Source organism: Lithobates pipiens, unplaced genomic scaffold, assembly GCF_037356315.1.
Source record: "Lithobates pipiens isolate NorthernLeopardFrog02 unplaced genomic scaffold, aLitPip1_a1.2 Scaffold_23, whole genome shotgun sequence".
NCBI lineage: Eukaryota > Metazoa > Chordata > Amphibia > Anura > Ranidae > Lithobates > Lithobates pipiens.
In genome coordinates this window covers 20,799,885-20,824,312 of record NW_027507785.1, presented here as the reverse complement: position 1 = coordinate 20,824,312, position 24,428 = coordinate 20,799,885, and the positions used below count along the sequence as shown (strand labels likewise).

At 47.3% G+C, this 24,428-nt stretch overlaps 2 protein-coding genes across 2 annotated transcripts; one reads left to right on the top strand and one right to left on the bottom strand.

Moving 5' to 3' along the window:
* Window positions 1-468: 468 nt before the first annotated feature.
* On the top strand, window positions 469-2,844 carry LOC143927247 (heat shock 70 kDa protein-like). Its single transcript, XM_077451249.1, has one exon. The coding sequence runs from the start codon at window positions 689-691 to the stop codon at window positions 2,618-2,620; it is 1,932 nt and encodes a 643-aa protein (XP_077307375.1). The 5' UTR covers window positions 469-688; the 3' UTR covers window positions 2,621-2,844.
* A 15,808-nt stretch (window positions 2,845-18,652) lies between these two features.
* On the bottom strand, window positions 18,653-21,164 carry LOC143927246 (heat shock 70 kDa protein-like). Its single transcript, XM_077451247.1, has one exon. It carries the CDS (start codon window positions 20,988-20,990, stop codon window positions 19,059-19,061), a length of 1,932 nt encoding a protein of 643 aa, XP_077307373.1. The 5' UTR covers window positions 20,991-21,164; the 3' UTR covers window positions 18,653-19,058.
* Window positions 21,165-24,428: the final 3,264 nt, after the last annotated feature.

Sequence of the window (24,428 nt, the reverse complement as noted above, 5' to 3'; positions counted from 1 at the left end):
GAGACATTTGTCATAAAACAGTAGACCCGTGTTCAGCCACTAAGAAGATGCTGGTCATAAAGGGTTAATCATATGAGAGCCGTTAATTGTGAGAGTATTAATCCTGTCTAGCTACCAGATAATCATCAGTCATGAAAAGGTTAACTGTATTACGCTTTATTGAGCTGCTGGTTATCTTGTCACCAGACAGCAATTAGCCAAGAAAGGGTTAATTGTATTCAGCCGCTAGGTAGCGGTTATAAATGGAAAGGGTTAATCCCGACCACCGAGGAGCTGCAAGTCATGAAAGGGTTAACTCTGTACAGACAGCAGAGATCTGCCCCCAATGTTCCTGTACATTCAGGAATCATCTAAAGTTGATGACGTTGTCTCAGGTCAGTGCTGATTGGCTGATGCTTCCAGGAAGTCTCTGGAAGGTCCCAGCTGCTTCCTAAGGACTGTGCGTGATTGGTCAGGAACTTTCTCACAGCTGAGCCAGCGAGTATAAATAGAGCTGAGCTGCACAGAGAGAGGCAGATAGTAAAACTCCCAGAGAGAAGACAGAGCTCAGCTCATAGAGGAGAACACAACTCCGTTCTCCATACAGCACAGAGGAGACGTATCTTCTGACACAGCAGAGGAGAACCAGCTTCATCTACTGACCCCAAGAAGATATAATATAGAGATCTACACATCCACCAGCAAGAAGATGGCGCCCAAAGACGTTGCAATTGGCATTGATCTTGGCACGACCTATTCCTGCGTTGGCGTCTTCCAGCATGGCAAGGTGGAGATCATCGCCAATGACCAGGGCAACCGCACCACCCCGAGCTATGTGGCCTTCACCGACACAGAGAGGCTGATCGGAGATGCAGCCAAGAACCAGGTGGCCATGAACCCACAGAACACAGTCTTTGATGCTAAGAGACTGATTGGCAGGAAGTTTGATGACCACGTGGTGCAGTCTGACATGAAGCACTGGCCATTCCAGGTGGTGGGTGACTGTGGGAAGCCCAAAGTGAAGGTGGAGTACAAAGGAGAAGAGAAGACCTTCACTCCTGAGGAAATTTCCTCCATGGTCTTGTTGAAGATGAAGGAAACAGCTGAGGCGTACCTGGGTCATCCTGTGAGAAACGCTGTGATCACCGTGCCATCCTATTTCAATGACTCCCAGCGCCAAGCCACTAAAGATGCCGGGGTCATCGCTGGTTTAAATGTACTGAGAATCATTAATGAGCCCACAGCTGCTGCCATTGCTTATGGATTGGATAAAGGAAGCCGAGGTGAACGCAACATCCTGATCTTTGACCTGGGAGGTGGCACATTTGACGTCTCCATCCTCACTATTGATGAAGGGGTCTTTGAGGTGAAGGCTACAGCAGGTGACACCCATCTGGGTGGAGAAGACTTTGACAACCGAATGGTGAACCACTTTGTGGAAGAATTTAAGCGCAAGCACAAGAAAGACATCAGCCAGAATAAGAGAGCTCTGAGGAGGCTCAGAACAGCTTGTGAGAGAGCCAAGCGCACCCTGTCCTCCAGCACCCAGGCCAGCATTGAGATTGACTCTTTGTATGAGGGCATTGACTTCTACACTTCCATCACCAGGGCTCGCTTTGAGGAACTTTGTTCAGATCTCTTCAGGGGAACCCTTGACCCCGTTGAGAAGGCCCTGAGAGATGCCAAGCTGGACAAGTCTCAGATTAATGACATTGTTCTGGTTGGAGGCTCTACACGTATTCCCAAGGTGCAGAAACTCCTTCAAGACTTCTTCAATGGGAAGGAGCTAAACAAGAGCATCAACCCTGATGAAGCTGTCGCCTATGGAGCTGCTGTACAAGCTGCCATCCTGACTGGTGACAAGTCTGAGAAGGTCCAGGATCTGCTCCTGCTGGATGTGGCCCCGCTCTCTCTTGGTCTAGAAACAGCCGGAGGGGTGATGACTGTACTCATCAAACGCAACACCACCATCCCCACCAAGCAGACACAGATCTTCAGCACCTACTCTGACAACCAGGCAGGTGTCCTCATCCAGGTCTTTGAGGGTGAGCGAGCAATGACAAAAGACAACAACCTCCTGGGGAAGTTTGAACTGACTGGCATTCCTCCAGCTCCACGTGGAGTGCCACAAATTGAAGTAACCTTTGACATTGATGCCAACGGAATCCTCAATGTGTCTGCTTTGGACAAAAGCTCAGGAAAGCAGAACAAAATCACCATCACCAATGACAAGGGCAGACTGAGCAAAGAGGAAATAGAGAAGATGGTGCAGGAGGCAGAAAGGTACAAGGCGGACGATGATATTCAGAGGGAGAGGGTTGCTGCTAAGAACTCTCTGGAGTCCTATGTCTTCAATCTGAAGAGCACAGTGGAGGATGACAATATCAAGGACAAAATGAGTGCATCAGATAAGAAGGCCATTGTGGATAAGTGTAATGAGGTCCTGTCATGGCTGGACAAGAACCAGCTGGCTGAGAAAGAGGAGTACCTCCACCAGCAGAAGGAGCTGGAGAGGGTATGTAACCCTATCATCTCCAGATTGTACCAAGGGGCAGCAGGCGGTGGGATGCCAGGAGCCAGCTGCAGTACTCAGGCCAGACAGGGCTGCAACCCCGGACCTACCATTGAAGAGGTGGATTAAAGACTGCATGGTGTTTATTACAGGACTTTTAGGTGACTTTTGGGAATGATCACCATTGCAGATTTAGATTAAGGACAGTATAACATTAAAAATATAAGGACCTACGTGTGATTAATTGGACTGCACTGAAAAAGGGACTAAATGTAGTACTTAAAAAATAAATGACATAAGCAGTGGATAATCAGGGAGAGTGTACAGTGTTTTTTGCAGGTCATCAAACACATCAAGCAAAATATATTTTACAATTTTAGTAAAACGTTTTTTCTATGTTTATGTCCGTTGTATATATGGTAATTGCTATTTTTCTTAATAAATATTTACTTTTTTAAAAAAAAAATGTTATTTCATTTTTATGTTAAATCTACATATATTTGCAGCATTTTCAGTGTAATATTGGTTATTAACTTTATAGGAGATAAAATAACTCATTAACATTAGACATGTAAATTGATCAAAATACAAATAGTATGGGGCATTATAAGATCGGTAAACTGAGTTAAGAAAAGAACATATTTTGTACTATTAGGGCCGGTTCACACTGCAGGCGAGGCGAGGCGACTCCGACTTGCCTCGCCGCGACCTGCAGCGGCCTCGGCGGCGACTTGCAAATGACTTCTGTATAGAAGTCAATGCAAGTCGCCCCGAGGTCGCCCGAAAGTAGTACAGGAACCTTTTTTCTGAGTCGGAGCGACTCGAGTCGCTCCTCTCAGAACGGTTCCATTGTACAGAACGGGGGCGACATGCGGGAGCGAGGCGAGGCGAGTCGTGTCGCCTCGCATCGCCCGCTGTGTGAACCGGCCCTTAGGCTATGCAAGGAGTAGGTCATTCTCTGCAGATAGTTTGTGGCATCTGTGCTCAACATCATCTACATCTTTACTGATACTGGCTGTTTTATGTCCTGATAAGACCAGATAGATGGGTACAGAGAAAGGTGGCCACACTAAAATGAAAATTGTGTTCACAAAATAACAAGCTCTAGCCAACATGTCTCAAGGTGTCTGTGCAGAAATGTGTATTTTACACACTCAGAATATGGAATCTTCACAACAAAGTTCTCTGAAAGTTTTGTTACCCTTTTTTGCCTCCCAGGGGATTGAACCAGAGGCTTTACTAGAACCTTCAGGGCACCCAGTGAAAAAAACATGAAGGGGACGCCCAGCCGGGGTCCCTCCTCTGAGCCCAGTGGTGGAGTGCCAGGGCCCGGTTGTAAGTGCGACCTTTGTGACCCTGATAGTTGCACAACTGGTGTCAGTATTTTTTTTTTTTTACAACCTTCTTATTTTAGAGAAAGGGTATTGAGGACACAGCCCTCAATCTCAAGCCTCAGCTGTACAGAATGAATGGACAGGAATAGCTCTGTACAGAGCTTCTCATTGATTCACAAACTGAAACATAGTAAACACAGTTTACTGTTGTTCAGTTATGAATGGACAGAATCAGCGATTAGTACCAATCACTGACTTTAGTCATTCAGACAAGGAAGGGGCCGGTAAGTAACCATTTACCGGCCCCTTACCCGCTCTCCATCCTGACATCAGCCAGTGGCATAGGGGAGGGGAAAACCTGGTGTGGAGGAAGAGAGGAGGCCGGGAGAGAGGACATAGGCCTGAGGGGTGCATTAACAAGCTGGATAGGAGGGTCAGCGCCATCTAGAGGAACCAATCCCCTACCTTGATCCCCAGCTGCTGAATGCCTGCAGGAGGGAGAGGAGAAGTGGGAATTTAGCACTTGAAAGAGAGAGGAGATTGGTTACTCTATATGCCACTGCCTCTCCTATCCAGGCCCCCTGGAGCATATTGAGAGGGGGGATTTGCAACTCCTGTAGGTACGCACCTAGAATTATAAAAATTACACAATTCCCCCATCCACACATTCATAGTGAATGGGGGAATCCCTCACCCTTTTTTATTGTGTTCTGATGGCAGGGAGACTTTGCCGCCATCAGAACACAGTGATCAGTGTTGCCGGCTGTAGCCAGCAGCACTGATTCTTCAGAAAACCTGGCTGGTTATGAAACCCAAGAAAAACAGGCTGGTTATGTACCCCATACCTATTCACATGGGGAGGTAGGATCTGGGGGCCTTGTTAAGGGGGCTTCTAGAATCCGATAAGCCCCCTGCACGCAGACCCCAACAACCATCGGCTAGGGATCGGAAAGAGCCCCTTGTCCCCCTCAACATGGGAACAAGGTGCTTTGGGGTGGGGGGTACAGAGCCATCCCCGGCCCCAAAGCACCCATACCTCCCATGTTGAGGGTATGTGGCCTGGTATTGTTCAGGAGGAGGGGCTGTCAGGAACAGTGTTGTTGCTGGGATCGCCTGCTGGTGTCACTGTTTCTTTTGCCATCAAAGGTTGCAGTTCTGGTGGTCACCAGCGGGTGTCTCCCAGCAAATAGACATTCTAATAATCCAGCTGCACCTGAAGTGGTATGGCTTGGAAGTATATAAGCCCGCCCTTAACTGAGGCTCATTGCTTCAGAATCCTTCCTGCAAGCCTTGTCCCTGCCTGACCTGAGCCGTTGCCTGAGACCTGTTCCTGATTTGCTTCCTGTCCTGGACTCTGTTCCCTATACCTGTGACTTGTCCCCTGATTCCTGCCTTGGCTCCCCTTGCTTCTGCTTCCTCCACCTGGCCTCCTGTTCCCCTTGTCTCTCATCCCTGCCTTGTTATATATGTGTTCCCTTTCCATGTGTATATATATATATAGTTAGTTAGTTTAGGGTTTTGGGGTTTGCTGTGTATTATTTGTGTTCTTGCTTGTTATGGTTTGCTGTGTATTATTTGTGTTCTTGTTTGTTTATGGTTTGCTGTGTATTATTTGTGTTCTTGCTTGTTTATGGTTTGCTGTGTTTGGTTTGCACGTGTGTCTTTTTCCTTAATAAATATTTATATTTTCACTTACCTTTCGAGCCTCATTCCTTTAGTGCAGCCCATTGATCTGTTTACTTTGTGCTGGATGCCTGTGTTAGGCATCCCTTCCATGACAGGGGCACTCGCTCTTCCCTCCACTTTCCTGGCCTGCCAGGCTGCATGCTTGGATAAGGTAAGGGTCTGGTATGGGAGTTAGAGGGAACCCCACGTCGTTTTTATTTTCAAAGTTTGGTGTTGGGTTCCCCTTAAAATTCATACCAGACTAAAAGGCCTTTCATGGACTTAAGGTGGTATCCCGCGTTTTTTTAAATCTTTTTTTTGGCGTGGGTTTTCCTGTCAAGATCCATGCCCAAAGAGTTTAGTATCGATTTTTATTTTTATTTTGGTATGGGGATTTAAACCAGTGTGCATTTTAAAGAGGAAATAAACCCTGGGCAGACAGGTGCTGTCAGGTCTCATTCTATTGCGTATCAAGCAGAGCTCTCTACTGCCCTCTGGTGTCATTGTGCAGTCATTGTGATTCGCACACGGACTGATCAGCAATGTTAAGTACACTACGACGAGGATCCAAGAGGGAAGGAGTTTGTTCATATCTCAGCATAACACTTTCAACTTTTGGTGTTGGGTTCCCCTTAAAATTCATACCAGACCAAAAGGCCTGTTATGGACTTAAGGGGATACCCCGCGTTTTTTTAAAATATTTTTTTTCATTTTTTTGGCGTGGGGTTTCCTGTCAAGATCCATGCCCAAAGAGTTTAGTATCATTTTTTTTTATTTTTTATTTTGGTATGGGGATTTAAACCATTGTGCATATGTGAGGTTAAGATTTGTCATCACATTGTGTGTGTGCTACTGGCAGGTGTTATGTCTTCTACACTGTAAACAAAGAAAAGTAAACTTTTTCATTCACTTACATTTGCCAATAAAAAAAAAAAAACACAGGTAACAATTTTATTTTTGGAATGAATAAAATCTATTGAACAAGTGGCTCATAAACGGTAGTATATCTATCTATATATATGTGAGGTTAAAGAGGAAGTAAACCCTGATGTGTTTACTTCTTTGTTTCCCTGCAAAGGTAAAGCATATTGGGCTACTGTGCATCGCATATTAGCCCATTATGTGTCACTTACCTGACACAGGAGCCAGCGATGTCACCGATGTCCCCTGTAGTACGGAGCATCCAATAAACCACCCTCCCTCCTTCCCCCATGGAAAAATCAAGTTTTTACACATATTATTTGTAACCAACAATAAAATAAAACAAAACAATAAAACAATATATATATATATATATATATATATATATATATATGTGTGTGTGTGTAGCGGCGGGCTCCTGAAGAGCACACGTTTTGTTTTTCAAAATTTAAATTTACCCAAACTGCAGTTTGGTTTGCATCTATTTGCCTAAATGTGACTTCTGTGTCAGTCTGACTGGGCTTTGAGATGTTCAGCCTGGCCACAGGGGGGCGCTGTCTCTGGTGGCAGGCGTGGAACTATGGTCTGGTTGGGCGTTTAATTTACTCTCTCTCAGAGTAAGGTCAGTGGTAGTGGCCCTCTCGCTGTGCCCTCTGGGAGAGGGTATTTAAGATGCGGACATCACATGGTTCAGGGTTACGGTCCAGTATGCTGTGCTGATTACATGGTCCTGGTCCTCCTGACCAGCCCCCAGGAAAGTTATGGCCTGGGATGCGGATCCACCCGACTTTAACCACCTACCAACCGGCCCATAGCCGGATGACGGCTACAGGGCGGTTGCTTAACTCTGGGAGGGTGTCATATGACGTCCTCCCAGAATTCTGCTCTCGCGCACCCCCTGGGGCGCGCACTCCAGAGGATCTATGAGCATCACTCGAGAGCATCACGGATCACGGTCCGTCAAATGACGGAGCGATCACTTGTAAACAAACTGGCGTCATGTTATGTTCCTCCCTCCCCTCTCTGTACCGATCAGTACAGTGAGAGGGGAGAGATCGGGGTCAACAGTGCTGTGGGCTGGATCTGCAGTGCCCACAGCGCTGCTCACCGACAATTAACCCCTCAATTCCCTGCCAATACTCTGCAATACCCAGCAATGCCCTGCCAATACTCTGCAATATCCAGCAATGCCCTGCCAATACTCTGCAATACCCAGCAATAATCTGCAATACCCTGTCAATACTCTGCCATAAATTGCCATACCCACCCATACTCGGTGATACCCAGCCATACTCGGTGATACCCTGCAATACACAGCCATACTCTGCAATACCCAGCCATACTCAGTGATACTCTGCAATACCCAGCCATACTCGGTGATACTCTGCAATACCCAGCGATACTCGGTGATACCCTCCAATACCCAGCCATACTCGGTGATACTCTGCAATACCCAGCCATACTCAGTGATACTCTGCAATACCCAGCCATACCCTGTGATACCCTGCAATAACCCAGCCATACCCGGTGATACCCTGCAATACCCAGCCATACTCGGTGATACCCTGCAATACCAAGCCATACTCGGTGATACCCTGCAATACCCAGCCATACTTAGTGATACTCTGCAATACCCAGCCATACCCGGTGATACACTGCAATACCCAGCCATACTTGGCCATGCTCAGCCATACTTTGTGATACCCTGCAATACCCAGCCATACTCTGTGATACCCTGCAATACTCAGTGATACCCTGCAATATTTGGTGATACTCGGCCATGCTTGGCTGTACTCAGCCTCTGTATGTGGCCAGGCTGTGGAAGTCTCACACATGTGGTATCGCCGTACTCAGGAGGAGTAGGAGAATCTATTTGGGGGTGTCATTTTTGGTATGTACATGCTATGTGTTAGGAATATTGTATAAATGGACAACTTTGTGTTAAAAAAAATGCATTTTAACCACTTCTCGCCAACCGCCCAACTAAAATAAATAAAGTAAAATGAACAATAAAAAAAAATAAAAAAATTGAAAGCGCCCCTGTCCCCATGTGCTCACATGCAGAAGCGAACGCATACGTAAGTCCCGCCCACATATGAAAACGGTGTTCAAACCACACATGTGAGGTATAGCTGCGAACGTTAGAGTGAGAGCAATTATTCTGGCCCTAGACCTATTCTGTAACTCAAAACATGTAACCAGTAAAAAATTTAAAGCGTCATCTATGGGGATTTTTAAGTAGCGACACTTGGCGTCATTCCATGAGCGTGTGCAATTTTGAAGGGTGACATGTTAGGTATCTATTTACTCGGCGTAACTTCATAGTTATGTTCAAAAACATTGGGTTAACTTTACTGTTTTTTTTTTTTAAAGCACAAAACTGTTTTTTTTCCCAAAAAAACGCATTAGAAAAATTGCTGTGCAAATACCGTGCGAGATAAAAAGTTGCAACGACCGCCATTGTATTCTCTAGGGTCTTTGCTAAAAAAAAATATATAATGTTTTGGGGTTCTTTGTAATTTTCTAGCAAATAAATGATGATTTTTACATGTAGGAGAGAAATGTCAGAATTGGCCTGGGTTCTCCAGAACGCCTAATGGTGCTCCCTGCATGTTGGGCCTCTGTATGTGGCCACGCTGTGTAAAAGTCTCACACATGTGGTTTTGCCATACTCGGGAGTAGGGATGACCTTCAAGTTCGAGTCGAACTCATGTTCGACTCGAACATTGCCTGTTCGCCTGTTCAGCGAACAGTGAACAATTTGGGCTGTTCGCTGCAAATTCGAAAAGCCGGAACACCCTATACAAGTCTATGGGAGAAATCTAAAGTGCTAATTTTAAAGGCTAATATGCAAGTTACTGTCCTAAATAGTGTTTGGGGACCTGGGTCCTGCCCCAGGGGACATGGACCAACACAAAAAAAGTTTTAAAAACGGCCTATGACAACTTCAAAAAACTCATCATGCCTCTTACTAAATACCTTGGAATGTCTTCTTTCCAAAAAGGTTTCATTTGGGGGGTATTTGTACTTTTCTGGCATGTTAGGGTCTCAAGAATTGAAATAGGCCGTCAGTACTTCAGGTGTGATCAATTTTCAGATATTGGCACCATAGCTTGTGGACCCTATAACTTTCACAAAGACCAAATAATATCCACCAATTTGTACTTATTTTTACCAAAGATATGTAGTAGTATAAATTTTGGCCAAAATTTATGAAGAAAAATTACTAATCTGTTAAATTTTATAACAGAAACGAAGAAAAAATCATTTTTTTACAGAATTTTTGGTCTTTTTTCTTTTATAGCACAAAAAATAAAAAACCCAGTGGTGATTAAATACCACCAAAAGAAAGCTCTATTTGTGTGAAAAAAGGACAAAAATTTCATGCGGGTACAGTGTTGCATGACTGAGTAATTGTCATTCAAAATGTGAGAGCACCGAAAGCTGAAAACTAGTTATTAAGGGTGTTTAAGTGCCCAATTGTCAAGTGGTTAATGCCTCGGGGCTGGCTAGCCCAAGGCAAGGGAACTAAGGAAGGATTCCAAGGCGGATGGGTGCCGTCTCCGGTTCAGGAGAGACCCGTTGAACTTCGAGCATTCCAGGGGATGACTCTTTAGAAGAACACCACGTGCGGTTGGTTTTCTTAACAAGAGCCTGGAAGGGCTGAAGTAACCGAAAAAGAATCCGGTCTTGTGGATATCACCAAACAGGCTAAAAGATCCAGGTATCCTACAAGTGTTCTACAGCTTAGTTTCTTTACGTGTTCTGCAACAATGTCAGTGATGGAGACTTTTTTCCTGCATAAACACCTGGTTGGCTGCTAGGCCTTGTGAGAGAGGGACTGTCCAATCTGAATGTTCATCCAGCTGAGAATGGCTATTCTCTGGATGCAGTCAAAGTAAGCAAGTTCTCCAACATTTTTGACTTTGACATTGAGAGTCCCTGAACTTTCCTTTCCAACCCTCTGATCCCAAGTTGAAAGACTTTTCAATGGTTTGAGTTTTTGCAAATAAAATTCAAGTGGATCTATTGTCAGTCTCAAGTTACTGGGCCATCTACCACGGGACATCCCCTAGACGTGCAACAAGGAGAACGGAAGGTAACGGTGAGCCCAACAATAACCAGCAGCTCCTACGGGGGTTAGTCCTACACAGTGGCGTAACTAGAACCTTCAGGACCCCGATGCAAGAAACCATGAAGGGCCCCCCTGAATCCCAGCCAGGGCCCTTCCCTCCGAGGCCGGCGGTGGAACTCCAGGGCGTGGTCACAGGTATGACCTTTGTGAGCCCTGTAGTTCCACCACTGGCATCAGTAGTTTTTTTTTATTATTTTATTTTTTACTTTTAGGTGCCCCATTGAGGGACTGTCCCTAGGCAGGATGGGGTCCCCATCACCAGAAGAGATGAGGTCCTTTTCTCCAGGGTAGATGAAGTTACTGCCCCCAGGTAAGAAGGGGTCCCTGTCCCCAGGGAAGATGGGGGTCCCTGTCCCCACATGAGAAGGGGCCCCTGTCTCCAGGGGGAGATGGAGGGGGTAAGTAATGGTGTGTGGGGGATGGAGTCCTTTCACTCACCATGACCAAGCTGCAGGGCGCGCACTCATCCATGTTGGCCTGGGCTCCATCCAATGTGCTGGACGGGTGATCAGCATATCTCCCAGAAAGACCTTTCATCATCTGTGTATGACGGGGGAGGAGGGGGCTGGCAGACAAGCCTGCATTGTCCTCCAGTGAGCTGGCTCTCATAGGGCTGCACTGCATCTGTGTGCTTAAAGTTGGTTTACCCGGGAGAAGTATCCAGTGCAGTGTGGGCCGGACTCGGGGGGGCGGGACTCTGGCTGGGGAGAACAGACATCGGACTGAGCGGCAATGCATGGAGCAGGAGAGGGGTACTCTGAGGAGCCAGCCGAGGACACAGGTCATGCGGGGAATGCACAACTAAAGAGCAGCCGGTGCGATAGTCGAGCATGGAGCTCTGCTAGTCACCCTCCACCTCCAGCCACCCGTGTGCATGGTGCACTGGTACCCCTAGCTGCCTATGCTGCTGCCGGCCATATGTAGAGGGGGCTGCATGGGCCCCCTGCAGCACAGGGCCCAGTTGCGGTCGTGACTGCTGCACCCCTATAGTTACGCCCCTGGTCCTATATATATATATATATATATATATATATATATATATATATATATACGCACAGGGGTCAAGTCCTGGGGAAAAAAGTGTGGGAACTCCCACCCAAGATCTACTCACCCACCAAAAAAAAAATGATACGCTCATATGCACGCTTCAAAAGTGGTATTTTTCATCCAATTTTCGTATTGTGTGTAACTGTTTTTCCTTAAAAAAAAAAAACAGTCCTCAATAAACATAAATACGGTAATTCTCTTAATAATCAGCATTCATTCCATTGTGCTTCTATGCAAATGTGAACATCATTTTCTGATCTTTATTGGGGAATGTTATTTTGTATATAGAGTGTTTATGTGGTGAGTTTACACTTTTCATTGAACAGAGTTTGGATAACATAGGGTTAAACGGAAAGGTCATACATGAACTGCACATTATCTGGACAGAATGCTTGGGGAGATAGTGATGTGTTCCTGCTTAGGAGATGTATGTTAGCTTGGGGGGCTGCAAACTCTGCAGGGCTCCAACACACACTCGCTGCTATTCCAACCCTTCACTTATTTCCACATAAACTTCCCTCCTGGCATTAAACTTTGCCAGGTATTGTGCTCAGCTTACCAACCTTATTCAACCCGTGAATTGGGGCCCCGATGAAGGTTTTGCAAAGTGCACAGAGGACACGGGAGGTTGTATTCCCGCTCTAGCCAGCTGAGAGGGGGCGGGGCCAGGAGCTCCACTGACGCTCTGACCCCGCCCCGTGCAGCCTGTATGCTCGGAACAGAGCGGCTGTAGTTAGAGCAGTGATCGGAGTGGGAGCGTCAGTGGAGCTCCCGGCCCCGCCCACGGACCTCTATTCTCCAGCCAGAATAGAGGGGGCGGGGCCGGGAGCTCCACTGACACTCCCACTCCGATCACTGGCTCTCACTACAGCCACTCTGTTCCGAGCATACAGGCTGCACGGGGGCGAAGTCACAACGTCAGTGGAGCTCCCGGCCCCGCCCCCTCTCAGCTGGCTAGAGCGGGAATAGAACCTCCTGTGTCCTCTGTGCACTCTGCAAAACCTTCATCGGGGCCCCAATTCACGGGTAACGGGCCCCCCCTACAAAGCATCAGTGGAGCTCCCGGCTGTTATAGTGAGATCAGAGAATGGAAGCCCCGCCCACATACCTCTAAATGTATGTAGTGAGTTTGGCTGCCCAGGTATGTCCTTACACCCATAAAATGCCTGACTGCTTAAACCCTGAGCTGTGTTATTCAACTGTCAAGCTGTGCGTTGCTGAAAGTTCTCTGACCATCACCTGTAGTATGTCCGCCGTCTCTGATTGTCTCCTGCCGTATGTCCGCAGTCTCTGATTGTCTCCTGCAGTATGTCCCCAGTCTCTGATTGTATCCTGCAGTATGTCTGCAGTCTCTGAACCTCTCCTGTAGTATGTCTGCACTCTCTGACACTCTCCTGTAGTATGTGTATTAATGTGCCCCTTTACTTGCTCAATTATTTAGGATTGCTCCACTGCTCAGTGAGAGGTAATGATGTGCATTAACCTGTAGCAACCAATCAGCGAACCGTAGTGATCTGCTTTAATCTCTAGCAGCCAATCAGTAAGTGGTAATGATGTGCATTAACCTCTAGCAACCAATGGGCAAGCAGAAATTATGTGTTGTAACCTCTAGCAACCAGCCAGCGAGCAGTAAGGATAGGCTGTAACCTCTGGCAAACAATTGCAATCACTGCGTGATCTGCTGCAGTAAACTGATTTTGAGTCTACCTGCTATTTTTTGTATGTCTCAGAATGGAGGGGGGGGGGGGGGGCCCAAGAAAATGTTTGCCCAGGGCCCAATCAAAATTAAAGACGGCCCTGATCATATGGCACTGAAGATGGAGGAGGGGGGGATTCAGTGGGACACACAGAGCAAGTATGCAGGAGACTGGGGGGGGGGGGGGGGGGGAGATGAGGAGACAGAAAATCAGGAGGGGCTGGCGGGGAGGAGCGCATTACACGAGAGGTCTTACTAAATACAATTTCTTAGCAGCAGGGACCTGATCTACCCGTCAGCTAGCTGTGATTGACAGGTAGATCGAAGCGGAAGCTGTCATGGGGCCCCCTACTGGCAATGCCTGAACGGTCAGGTGTGCGGCACTTACTATTGGGAGCTGTGTCGGCAGCTGGTGGTGTAGCACCTGCCACACAGCTCACATACTTCAAAGTCTTGCAGGACACGGCTGCTAACGGGAACTGAGTTCCTGTTGTGGAAAAAGTACAGGAACTCCGTTCCCATGTGTTCCCGCAGGACTTGAGCCCTGTGTGTGTATATATATATATATATATCAACAACAATATATATTTATATATATATATATATATAGATATATATATATAGATATATATATATATATATATATATATATATATATACAGTATCTCACAAAAGTGAGTACACCCCTCACATTTTTGTAAATATTTTATTATCTTTTCATGTGACAACACTAAAGAAATGACACTTTGCTACAACGTAAAGTAGTGAGTGTACAGCTTGTATAACAGTGTAAAACCTGAACCTGAGCGTTCAAAGCAGCTATTCAGTTACCGTTTAACCAGGGCCAGAAGGGAGAAGAGAAGATACCGGCTTATTCCCCGCACGTTTGCAAATTGGTTGCAAGCGTTTGCGATCCTTGCGAGTGTAATCGGAGAAAAGGCACTGAGCACTGTTCAGCTTTATTTTGCTATCTAGAGGCCATTAGCGAGGCGCACAGGGTGTATAGGGGTTTGGCGTGGCTCCGGTATGATGAACAATTTCACCAACGGAAGGCCGTTTTTCTGGCTATTAGATGGGACCACAAAGATGTTAGTCTTTGGATGAAGTTGATGACTTCTTCCAGGGCTGCGGGTCAGTTTTTTCCAGGAGGGGTCAGCGGCGCCTCCTCAGCAGGATCGCCGGCCACAAAAAAGAAAGGGCTCTGCTGGTAGTTCAACGAGGGAACGTGCAGGTTCAGGAACTTGTGTCGTTACAAGCACGAATGTTCTGGGTGCAGTGGCGCAAAACCCTTCTCACGTTGTTTCAGACAAGGAAAGAGTCGCTGGAAAAAGGGATGACGCCAGTGAACCTGGAAAGGATGCTGCCTTTCCTAAGTAGATATCTCGATCAGGCAGCGGCTGGTTTGTTAGAAGTGGGTTTTTGGGAGGGGTTTAGGATTCCGAGTACGTTGAGGGAGGTTCCTCCGTTATTGGATAATTTGAGGTCGGCATTACTCCATCGGAAGGTGGTGTCAGAGATGGCTCTCGGCCGCATGGCCAGTCCATTTTCGGTCCCGCTGGTTTCAGACTTGGTGTTTTCCCCATTGGGAGTGGTTCCCAAGAAAGAACCAGGGCAGTACAGGATGATTACCCACCTGTCCTACCCAAAGGGCGGCTCCGTAAATGACAGTATTGACCCGAAGGCTTGTGTGGTTACCTATACGTCCTTTGATGCAGCTGTCTCGTGGGTTGCGAAAATATGGCAAAGGGGCCCTTATGGCAAAAACGGATGTGGAAGCGGCGTTCAGGTTATTGCCAGTTCACCCACAGAGTATGCATTCGTTAGGTTGTTGCTGGCAGGGATCTTACTTTGTAGATCGCTGTCTGCCTATGGGATGTTCAATCTCTTGTGCCCTGTTTGAGGCATTTAGTTCGTTCTTTGAGTGGGCAGTGAGGAAAACGGCTAGGGTCATTCCATCATCCATTACCTGGATGACTTCCTTTGCGTGGGGCCTCCGAAATCCCGCGGCTGCGGGATCTTGCTGGGGACCATACAGCATCTGGCAGATAGGTTTGGGATTCCTTTGGTAGGGGAGAAGACGGGGGGCCTGACTTCAGAATTAGTGTTTTTGGGAATCACTGTTGATTCAATGGTAATGGAGTGTAGGTTGCTGGAGGAAAAGGTAGTGGCGATACGACAGGAAGTCGGGGTAACGCATAGCAAGCGGAAGCTGTGGTTAAAAAAACTGCAATCGCTCCTGGGCAAACTGAACTTTGCCTGCAGGATTATTCCCATGGGTTGCATATTTTGCAGTAGATTGGCGGCGGCCACCTCAGGGGTGAGGGTGCCCAATCACTTCACTAGATTGTCCAGGGATTTATGTAATGATTTGAGAGTGTGGTACGCTTTCCTGGAGGAGTTTAATGGCCGATCGTTGTTGCAGGAGGAGCCAGTCAGCAACGCTGATTTGGTACTGTTCACTGATGCGGCAGGTTCGGCAGGATATGACGCTTATTGCCAAGGGAACTGGAGTGCAGAGCCCTGGCCGGAGTCTTGGAGGGAGGCGAGGTTGCTGAAGAATTTGGCTTTACTGGAGCTCTTTCCATAGTCCTGGCAGTGGAATTGTGGGGTGAAAATCTCAGGAACAGGAAGGTGAGAATCAATTGCGACAATATGGGGGTGGTGGTGGCCATCAATAACATTTCAGCTTCATCTCCCCCGGTGGTTAGATTATTGAGACAGTTGGTGCTCAGTTACTTGAGGATAAATGCATTTATTAATGCCTTATCCCTGGAGTGTATGGTGTCAGTAGGACAGTGGATAGTGTCAGTAGGGCTGTAGAGGGTGTCAGTAGGGCAGTAGAGGGTGTCAGTAGAGCAGTGGACGGTGTCAGTAGAGCAGTGGATGGTGTCAGTAGGGCAGTGGATGGTGTCAGTAGGGCAGTGGATGGTGTCAGTAGGGCAGTGGACAGTGTCAGTAGAGCAGTGGATGGTGTCAGTAGAGCAATGGACGGTGTCAGTAGAGCAGTGGATGGTGTCAGTAGAGCAGTGGATGGTGTCAGTAGGGCAGTGGATGGTGTCAGTAGGGCAGTGGATGGTGTCAGTAGAGCAGAGGACGGTGTCAGCAGAGCAGAGGACGGTGTCAGTAGAGCAGTGGATGATGTCAGTAGAGCAGTGGATGATGTCAGTAGAGCAGTGGATGGTGTCAGCAGGGCAGTGGATGGTGTCAGTAGGGCAGAGGAAGGTGTCAGCAGAGCAGTGGATGGTGTCAGTATGGCAGTGGATGGTGTCAGTAGAGCAGTGGATGATGTCAGTAGGGAAGTGGACGGTGTCAGTAGAGCAGTGGACGGTGTCAGTAGAGCAGTGGATGCTCTGTCAGTAGAGCAGTGGATGGTGTCAGTAGGGCAGAGCGTGGTGTCAGCAGAGTGGATAATGTCAGTAGGGCAGTGGACAGTATCAGTAATGCAGAGGATGGTGTCAGTAGGGCAGTGGATGACATCAGTAGGACAGTGGATGGTGTCAATGGAGCAGTGGATAGTGTCAGTAGAGTAGTGGATGTGTCAGTTGAGTAGTGGGCAGTGGCAGTAGGGCAGAGGACGGTGTCAGTAGAGCAGTGGATGATGTTAGTAGAGCAGTGGACGGTGTCAGTAGAGCAGTGGATGATGTCAGTAGAGCAGTGGATGGTGTCAGTAGGGCAGTGGACGGTGTCAGCAGAGCAGTGGATGGTGTCAGCAGGGCAGTGGATGATGTCAGTAGAGCAGTGGATGGTGTCGTAGAGCAGTGGACGGTGTCAGTAGAGCAGTGGACGGTGTCAGTAGAGCAGTGGATGATGTCAGTAGAGCAGTGGATGGTGTCAGTAGAGCAGTGGATGATGTCAGTAGAGCAGTGGACGGTGTCAGTAGAGCAGTGGACACGGTCATGCAACACTGTATCCATATGAAGTTTTAATAATTTTTTTTCACACAAATAGAGCTTTATTTTAGTTGTATTTAATCACTGCTGGGTTTTTATTGTCTGAAGATTTGGAGAAAAAAAAACATTTTTGTCCATAGTTAATTTTATAAACAGGTAATTTTTCTCATTCACGGATGAGCACTGATTGCCACACTGGTGTGCACTGTTTCTCAGCACTGGTGGGCACTGATTGGCACACTGGTGGGCACTGTTGGGACTGCACTGATAATCTGGACACTAATAATGAGTGCCCTGATTATCAGTGGCAATGTCCCTTTCACACAAGCCAGTTATCAGCTCTCTTATCTTCTCATTAAGAAAGGAATGCACATAACTGACTTGTGTTTACAAGCTGATCCCGTGGTAAAGGGCCGCTGTGATTGGCCCTTTACCCCGATCTGTGATCAACTGTGTCCAAAGGGGCATGTGTCCGAAGGGGCGCGATCATGGGAGGGTGTCCGTGAATGATCCCTCCCTGGCTGTAGCCGTCTTTCTGCTATAACACTGGCAGGAAGTGGTTAAACGTTGGTTCATGTTAGCGTCAGTGTTAGAATTTTTTGCAAGTGTGAACTTAGCCTTATTCTGTCTGAAGTACGATCAGTTCTTCCAAAATACAAGGATATTTATTTAATCGATCAGAAGAAATTTAAAAAATTCCAACACGGCCAATCATCTTGGAAAAATGAAATGAAGAGCTTAGTAACCGTGGCCATACACACCATACATTCTAATAGGAATAATCAATATGTAGTCAACACCCTATTCTATCAATATGCTATGCATTGGGATGTGGGACTATAGGTAATAGGTGTAGGGTGCTACAGGTATTAGGTATAGGGTGCTACAAGCTGTAGGTGTAGGGCAGTGGTGGCCCATCCATTAGGGGTACCCGGGCGCCGCCTCCCCTATCCATGAGTCCAGCCCCTAATCTATATATAGGGCTCCGGATGCATGGATTCCAATGGGAGGGTGTTTTTTTTTGAAGCACGTGATTAGAGCTAGAGGCTTTAATAGGCTTAAACAAAAGGGCGAGAGCCTCAAGCCCACCCAGTTGTGTGACAATAGCGAATGAATATTCGCTATTGTAACACTGATTCTCATCCCAGCCAATCAGGCAACAGGTCGTGAGAACAAAGAGAGAGGTTTCTGGGAGGACCCAGAATATTAATGAATACAGCTACAATAACTTTTCTATCAGCCCCTGGTCCAGCTTTAGATTCCTGTTATTATATCTTTAACACATATTCTGTAGTATTTATTATTATGATGAAAGCTCTGCGTAAATTGTCAGCACTATATAAGTTCCTATAATAAATAAATAAATAAAATTAACAAATATACATACATATATATACATAAATAAATCGAACACTTTAAGGGATCTTCATTGGGTTTCTCCATTGATTTAAATTGTAAATTTCAGAGACGCAATTATTTATAAAACATTATCTTTTTATTAAAATAAAAAAAGCACTTTAACAAAAGTATATAACAACCATCACAATCCTGTATACATATAACGTGCCATCATTTCATTTTTCACATCACAAATTAGCACCTGAATAAATAAATGAAATAGCTAAAATAATATTTTCATCCCAATGAGTCCTGCTCATTTACCCGAATCCCTGACAAGTCCTTTGTGATTAATTGTAGTGATTTATATGTATTTTTCAGTTTTTACTCCCAATCTTCAGTGCTGCTCAGTCAGTCTCAAAGTTCACATACATTTCCTTGAAGTGTAAATGTGATACAGATTTTTTTATCCAACCTGTCAAAATGTGTTCAGTCCCAAAGTTCACATACAAATTCCTTTGGAGTAAGCACCATGCAGTCTTTAATCCACCTCTTCAATGGTAGGTCCGGGGTTGCAGCCCTGTCTGGCCTGAGTACTGCAGCTGGCTCCTGGCATCCCACCGCCTGCTGCCCCTTGGTACAATCTGGAGATGATAGGGTTACATACCCTCTCCAGCTCCTTCTGCTGGTGGAGGTACTCCTCTTTCTCAGCCAGCTGGTTCTTGTCCAGCCATGACAGGACCTCATTACACTTATCCACAATGGCCTTCTTATCTGATGCACTCATTTTGTCCTTGATATTGTCATCCTCCACTGTGCTCTTCAGATTGAAGACATAGGACTCCAGAGAGTTCTTAGCAGCAACCCTCTCCCTCTGAATATCATCGTCCGCCTTGTACCTTTCTGCCTCCTGCACCATTTTCTCTATTTCCTCTTTGCTCAGTCTGCCCTTGTCATTGGTGATGGTGATTTTGTTCTGCTTTCCTGAGCTTTTGTCCAAAGCAGACACATTGAGGATTCCGTTGGCATCAATGTCAAAGGTTACTTCAATTTGTGGCACTCCACGTGGAGCTGGAGGAATGCCAGTCAGTTCAAACTTCCCCAGGAGGTTGTTGTCTTTTGTCATTGCTCTCTCACCCTCAAAGACCTGGATGAGGACACCTGGCTGGTTGTCAGAGTAGGTGCTGAAGATCTGTGTCTGCTTGGTGGGGATGGTGGTGTTGCGTTTGATGAGTACAGTCATCACCCCTCCGGCTGTTTCTAGACCAAGAGAGAGCGGGGCCACATCCAGCAGGAGCAGATCCTGGACCTTCTCAGACTTGTCACCAGTCAGGATGGCAGCTTGTACAGCGGCTCCATAGGCGACAGCTTCATCAGGGTTGATGCTCTTGTTTAGCTCCTTCCCATTGAAGAAGTCTTGAAGGAGTTTCTGCACCTTGGGAATACGTGTAGAGCCTCCAACCAGAACAATGTCATTAATCTGAGACTTGTCCAGCTTGGCATCTCTCAGGGCCTTCTCAACGGGGTCAAGGGTTCCCCTGAAGAGATCTGAACAAAGTTCCTCAAAGCGAGCCCTGGTGATGGAAGTGTAGAAGTCAATGCCCTCATACAGAGAGTCAATCTCAATGCTGGCCTGGGTGCTGGAGGACAGGGTGCGCTTGGCTCTCTCGCAAGCTGTTCTGAGCCTCCTCAGAGCTCTCTTATTCTGGCTGATGTCTTTCTTGTGCTTGCGCTTAAATTCTTCCACAAAGTGGTTCACCATTCGGTTGTCAAAGTCCTCTCCACCCAGATGGGTGTCACCTGCTGTAGCCTTCACCTCAAAGACCCCTTCATCAATAGTGAGGATGGAGACGTCAAATGTGCCACCTCCCAGGTCAAAGATCAGGATGTTGCGTTCACCTCGGCTTCCTTTATCCAAGCCATAAGCAATGGCAGCAGCTGTGGGCTCATTAATGATTCTCAGTACATTTAAACCAGCGATGACCCCGGCATCTTTAGTGGCTTGGCGCTGGGAGTCATTGAAATAGGCTGGCACGGTGATCACAGCGTTTCTCACAGGATGACCCAGGTACGCCTCAGCTGTTTCCTTCATCTTCAACAAGACCATGGAGGAAATTTCCTCAGGAGTGAAGGTCTTCTCTTCTCCTTTGTACTCCACCTTCACTTTGGGCTTCCCACAGTCACTCACCACCTGGAATGGCCAGTGCTTCATGTCAGACTGCACCACGTGGTCATCAAACTTCCTGCCAATCAGTCTCTTAGCATCAAAGACTGTGTTCTGTGGGTTCATGGCCACCTGGTTCTTGGCTGCATCTCCGATCAGCCTCTCTGTGTCGGTGAAGGCCACATAGCTCGGGGTGGTGCGGTTGCCCTGGTCATTGGCGATGATCTCCACCTTGCCATGCTGGAAGACGCCAACGCAGGAATAGGTCGTGCCAAGATCAATGCCAATTGCAACGTCTTTGGGCGCCATCTTCTTGCTGGTGGATGTGTAGATCTCTATATTATATCTTCTTGGGGTCAGTAGATAAAGCTGGTTCTCCTCTGCTGTGTCAGAAGATACGTCTCCTCTGTGCTGTATCGAGAACGGAGTTGTGTTCTCCTCTATGAGCTGAGCTCTGTCTTCTCTCTGGGAGTTTTACTATCTGCCTCTCTCTGTGCAGCTCAGCTCTATTTATACTCGCTGGCTCAGCTGTGAGAAAGTTCCTGACCAATCACGCACAGTCCTTAGGAAGCAGCTGGAACCTTCCAGAGACTTCCTGGAAGCATCAGCCAATCAGCACTGACCTGAGACAACGTCATCAACTTTAGATGATTCCTGAATGTACAGGAAGTTGGGGGCAGATCTCTGCTGTCTGGACAGAGTTAACCCTTTCATGACTTGCAGCTCCTCGGTGGTCGAGATTAACCCTTTCCATTTATAACAGCTACCTAGTGACTGAATACAATTAACCCTTTCTTGGCTAATTGCTGCCTGGTGACAAGATAACCAGCAGCTCAATAAAGCGTAATACAGTTAACCTTTTCATGACCGATGATTATCTGGTAGCTAGACAGGATTAATACTCTCACAATTAACGGCTCTCATATGATTAACCCTTTATGACCAGCATCTTCTTAGTGGCTGAACACGGGTCTACTGTTTTATGACAAATGTCTCCCCAGTGGCTGGATGACATTAACCCTTCCATGACTGTCAACTCCCTGGAGGCTGAATACCATTAACCCTATCATGACTGATGTCTCCCAGGTGGTCTGAATATTATTAACCCTTCTATGACTAACCCCTCCCTAATGGCTGAATGCAATTAACTCTTTCATTTCCTATGGGTCTGTGTTGGCTGGATAGGAGTTACCTATTTATGTGGAGAGGTTTCCTTATGGCTGGGAGTTATTAACCCTATAATGACTAGGGGCTCCCTATGTCTGTATATGTTTGACCCTTTTGTGGCTGTTTGTTTTGTCCATGTCCTCCCTGGTGGCAGTATACAGGCACCCAGGCATGTGATGCCTTTCCTCACTAACAGCTTCTTTCCAAGGCCTGTGTTTTTAATTGTTTTTTTAATGTAAGTGTCTTCCACCCTTCCCAATGATGGACCAGCTTTACATTGTAAACATTGTACCCCATTTACATTGTACCCCATACTCATTCACATAGAGTGGGGGGCCGGTATCCGATAAGCCCCCCGCCCGCAGACCCCGACAACCAACGGCCAGTGTTGTCGAGAAGAGGCCCTTGTCCTCATCAACATGGGGACAAGGTGCTTTGGGGTGGGGGGGCCCCCCTTCCCCAAGGCACCCCCTATGTTGAGGGCACGCGGCCTGGTACGGCTCAGGGGGTGGGGGCGCTCGCTCGTCCCCCCTTTCCTGGCCGGCTGGGTAGCGTGCTCGGACAAGGGTCTGATGTGGACCTGGGGGACCCCCACGCCGATTTTTTTCGGCGTTGGGGTTCCCCTTTAAGTCCATACCAGGTGGCGGGGCCAGCGACGTCTCCTTCGCGGGCCCCGCCTACCTGGAGACCCGCTCGAAATGAGCGGACTTTTTTCCGGGCGGGAAAAGTCCGTTCATTTCAAAAGTACGGCGGACTGGCACACACACAGCTGGATTGTCAGCCGAAATGCAAGTCCGGCGGGAAGATTGGAGTGCAAAACTACTTTCTAAGTCCGCCGTACTTTCGGGTCAAAAAAGTATGCCGGAGGCTACACACGGGGGGATTGTCCAGCGGACTTCAGTTTGCCGGACTTTTCCACCCGATTGTTTGATTGTGTGTACGCGGCATCAGATTCCCCGCCCTGGGGGATCCTGTGTCACCTGCTCGCCTGTGTGTTCGCTGTAAGTAGTACCGTGACAGTTTTCTCAAGCCATGAGCGTCTCTGAGAATCGGCCATTGACCGAGGATCAAATGCAACATCTACTTCAGAGACTTAACTCCCAGCAAGCTAATCAAGAGCAAATAATGCTGGTTCTCCAGGATCTTGCCTCTCGTCTGGATCGTCTGCAACTCGCTGCAACTTCAGCTCCTCCCGTTCTGGCTGCTTCAGTTGCTCCGGTCTTACCTGCTGCACCTGGCAATCCCTGCCTGCATCTGCCGTCGCCACCACATTTCTCCAGTGATCCTAAGGCTTGTCGGGGCTTCATTAATCAGTGTTCCATCCACTTCGAACTTTCCAGCCACCATTTTCCAACTGATCGTACCAAAGTCGCATATATTATCTCTCTCCTCTCCGATGGTGCTTTAGCTTGGGCCTCTCCACTCTGGGAATCACATGCTCCTATCACCTCTGACCTCCAGCTCTTTTTGGATGCATTTCGGAAAACATTTGATGAGCCCGGCAGAGTGTCTTCATCTGCTGGGGCCTTCCTTCATCTTCGTCAGCAAGAAATGACAGTCGGTCAATACGCAGTTCGATTCCGTACGCTGGCCACTGAACTCAAATGGAATAATGAGGCCCTTACTGCTACCTTCTGGCAAGGCCTATCTGACCGTGCCAAGGATGAGCTCGCTGGACGCACCATTCCCACCACATTGGATGACTTAATCGCATTGAGCATTCAAATTGACATTCGCTTCCAGGAGCGGGTTCTGGAGAAATCCAGATCCAGTCATCCCCCTGCTGGCTGTCTAGCACAGGTAGTCCAAAGACCGGTGCAATCCCACCTCACTCCCCAGGAACGTGGCCGACGCATGGGACTGGGTTTGTGCCTTTACTGTGGCGATAAAGGACATCTTTTGAACTCCTGTCAAGTCCGTTCGGGAAACTCCAGGGTCTAGGTCACTCGGAGGGAGGTGATCTAGACCGATCCGTTAATTTTCCACGCTTCCCTCGTTTCACCCTTCCTGTGGCTATCCACTGGGCTCAGAATGCCTATCAACTCTCTGCATACGTGGATTCTGGTGCTGCCGGGAATTTCATTGAACAATCTTTAGCTTCCGAGTTGGGCATCGCCTTTGTTGCCTTGGCTATACCCCTCTCCGTGACTGCAGTAGACGGCTCCTTCTTGCCTATGAGTCCAATCCGGTTTAAAACCTCTCCTATAGAGTTATGCATGGGGGCTTTGCATAGTTCTCATGTCTTTACTAAATTGGATCTTAGAGGGGCCTACAATTTAATAAGAATCCGGGAAGGAGACGAATGGATGACCGCCTTTAACACCAGGCATGGACATTATGAGTATCTTGTGATGCCCTTCGGATTATGTAATGCCCCAGCGGTCTTCCAAAATTTTGTTAACGAGATCTTTCACGACCTTCTGTATGTCTGTGTTATTTTATATCTGTATGATATTCTTATTTTCTCGCCAGACTTATCTACCCATCGTCTTCATGTAAAAACTGTGCTACAGCATCTACGGGAAAATTGTCTATATGCAAAATTGGAGAAATGTCTATTTGAACAAACACAAGTTCCAT

Bases quoted from the DNA above. Each gene is read 5' to 3' on its own strand.
- LOC143927247 (XM_077451249.1), top strand. From the start codon at position 689: ATGGCGCCCAAAGACGTTGCAATTGGCATTGATCTTGGCACGACCTAT.
- LOC143927246 (XM_077451247.1), bottom strand. From the start codon at position 20,990: ATGGCGCCCAAAGACGTTGCAATTGGCATTGATCTTGGCACGACCTAT.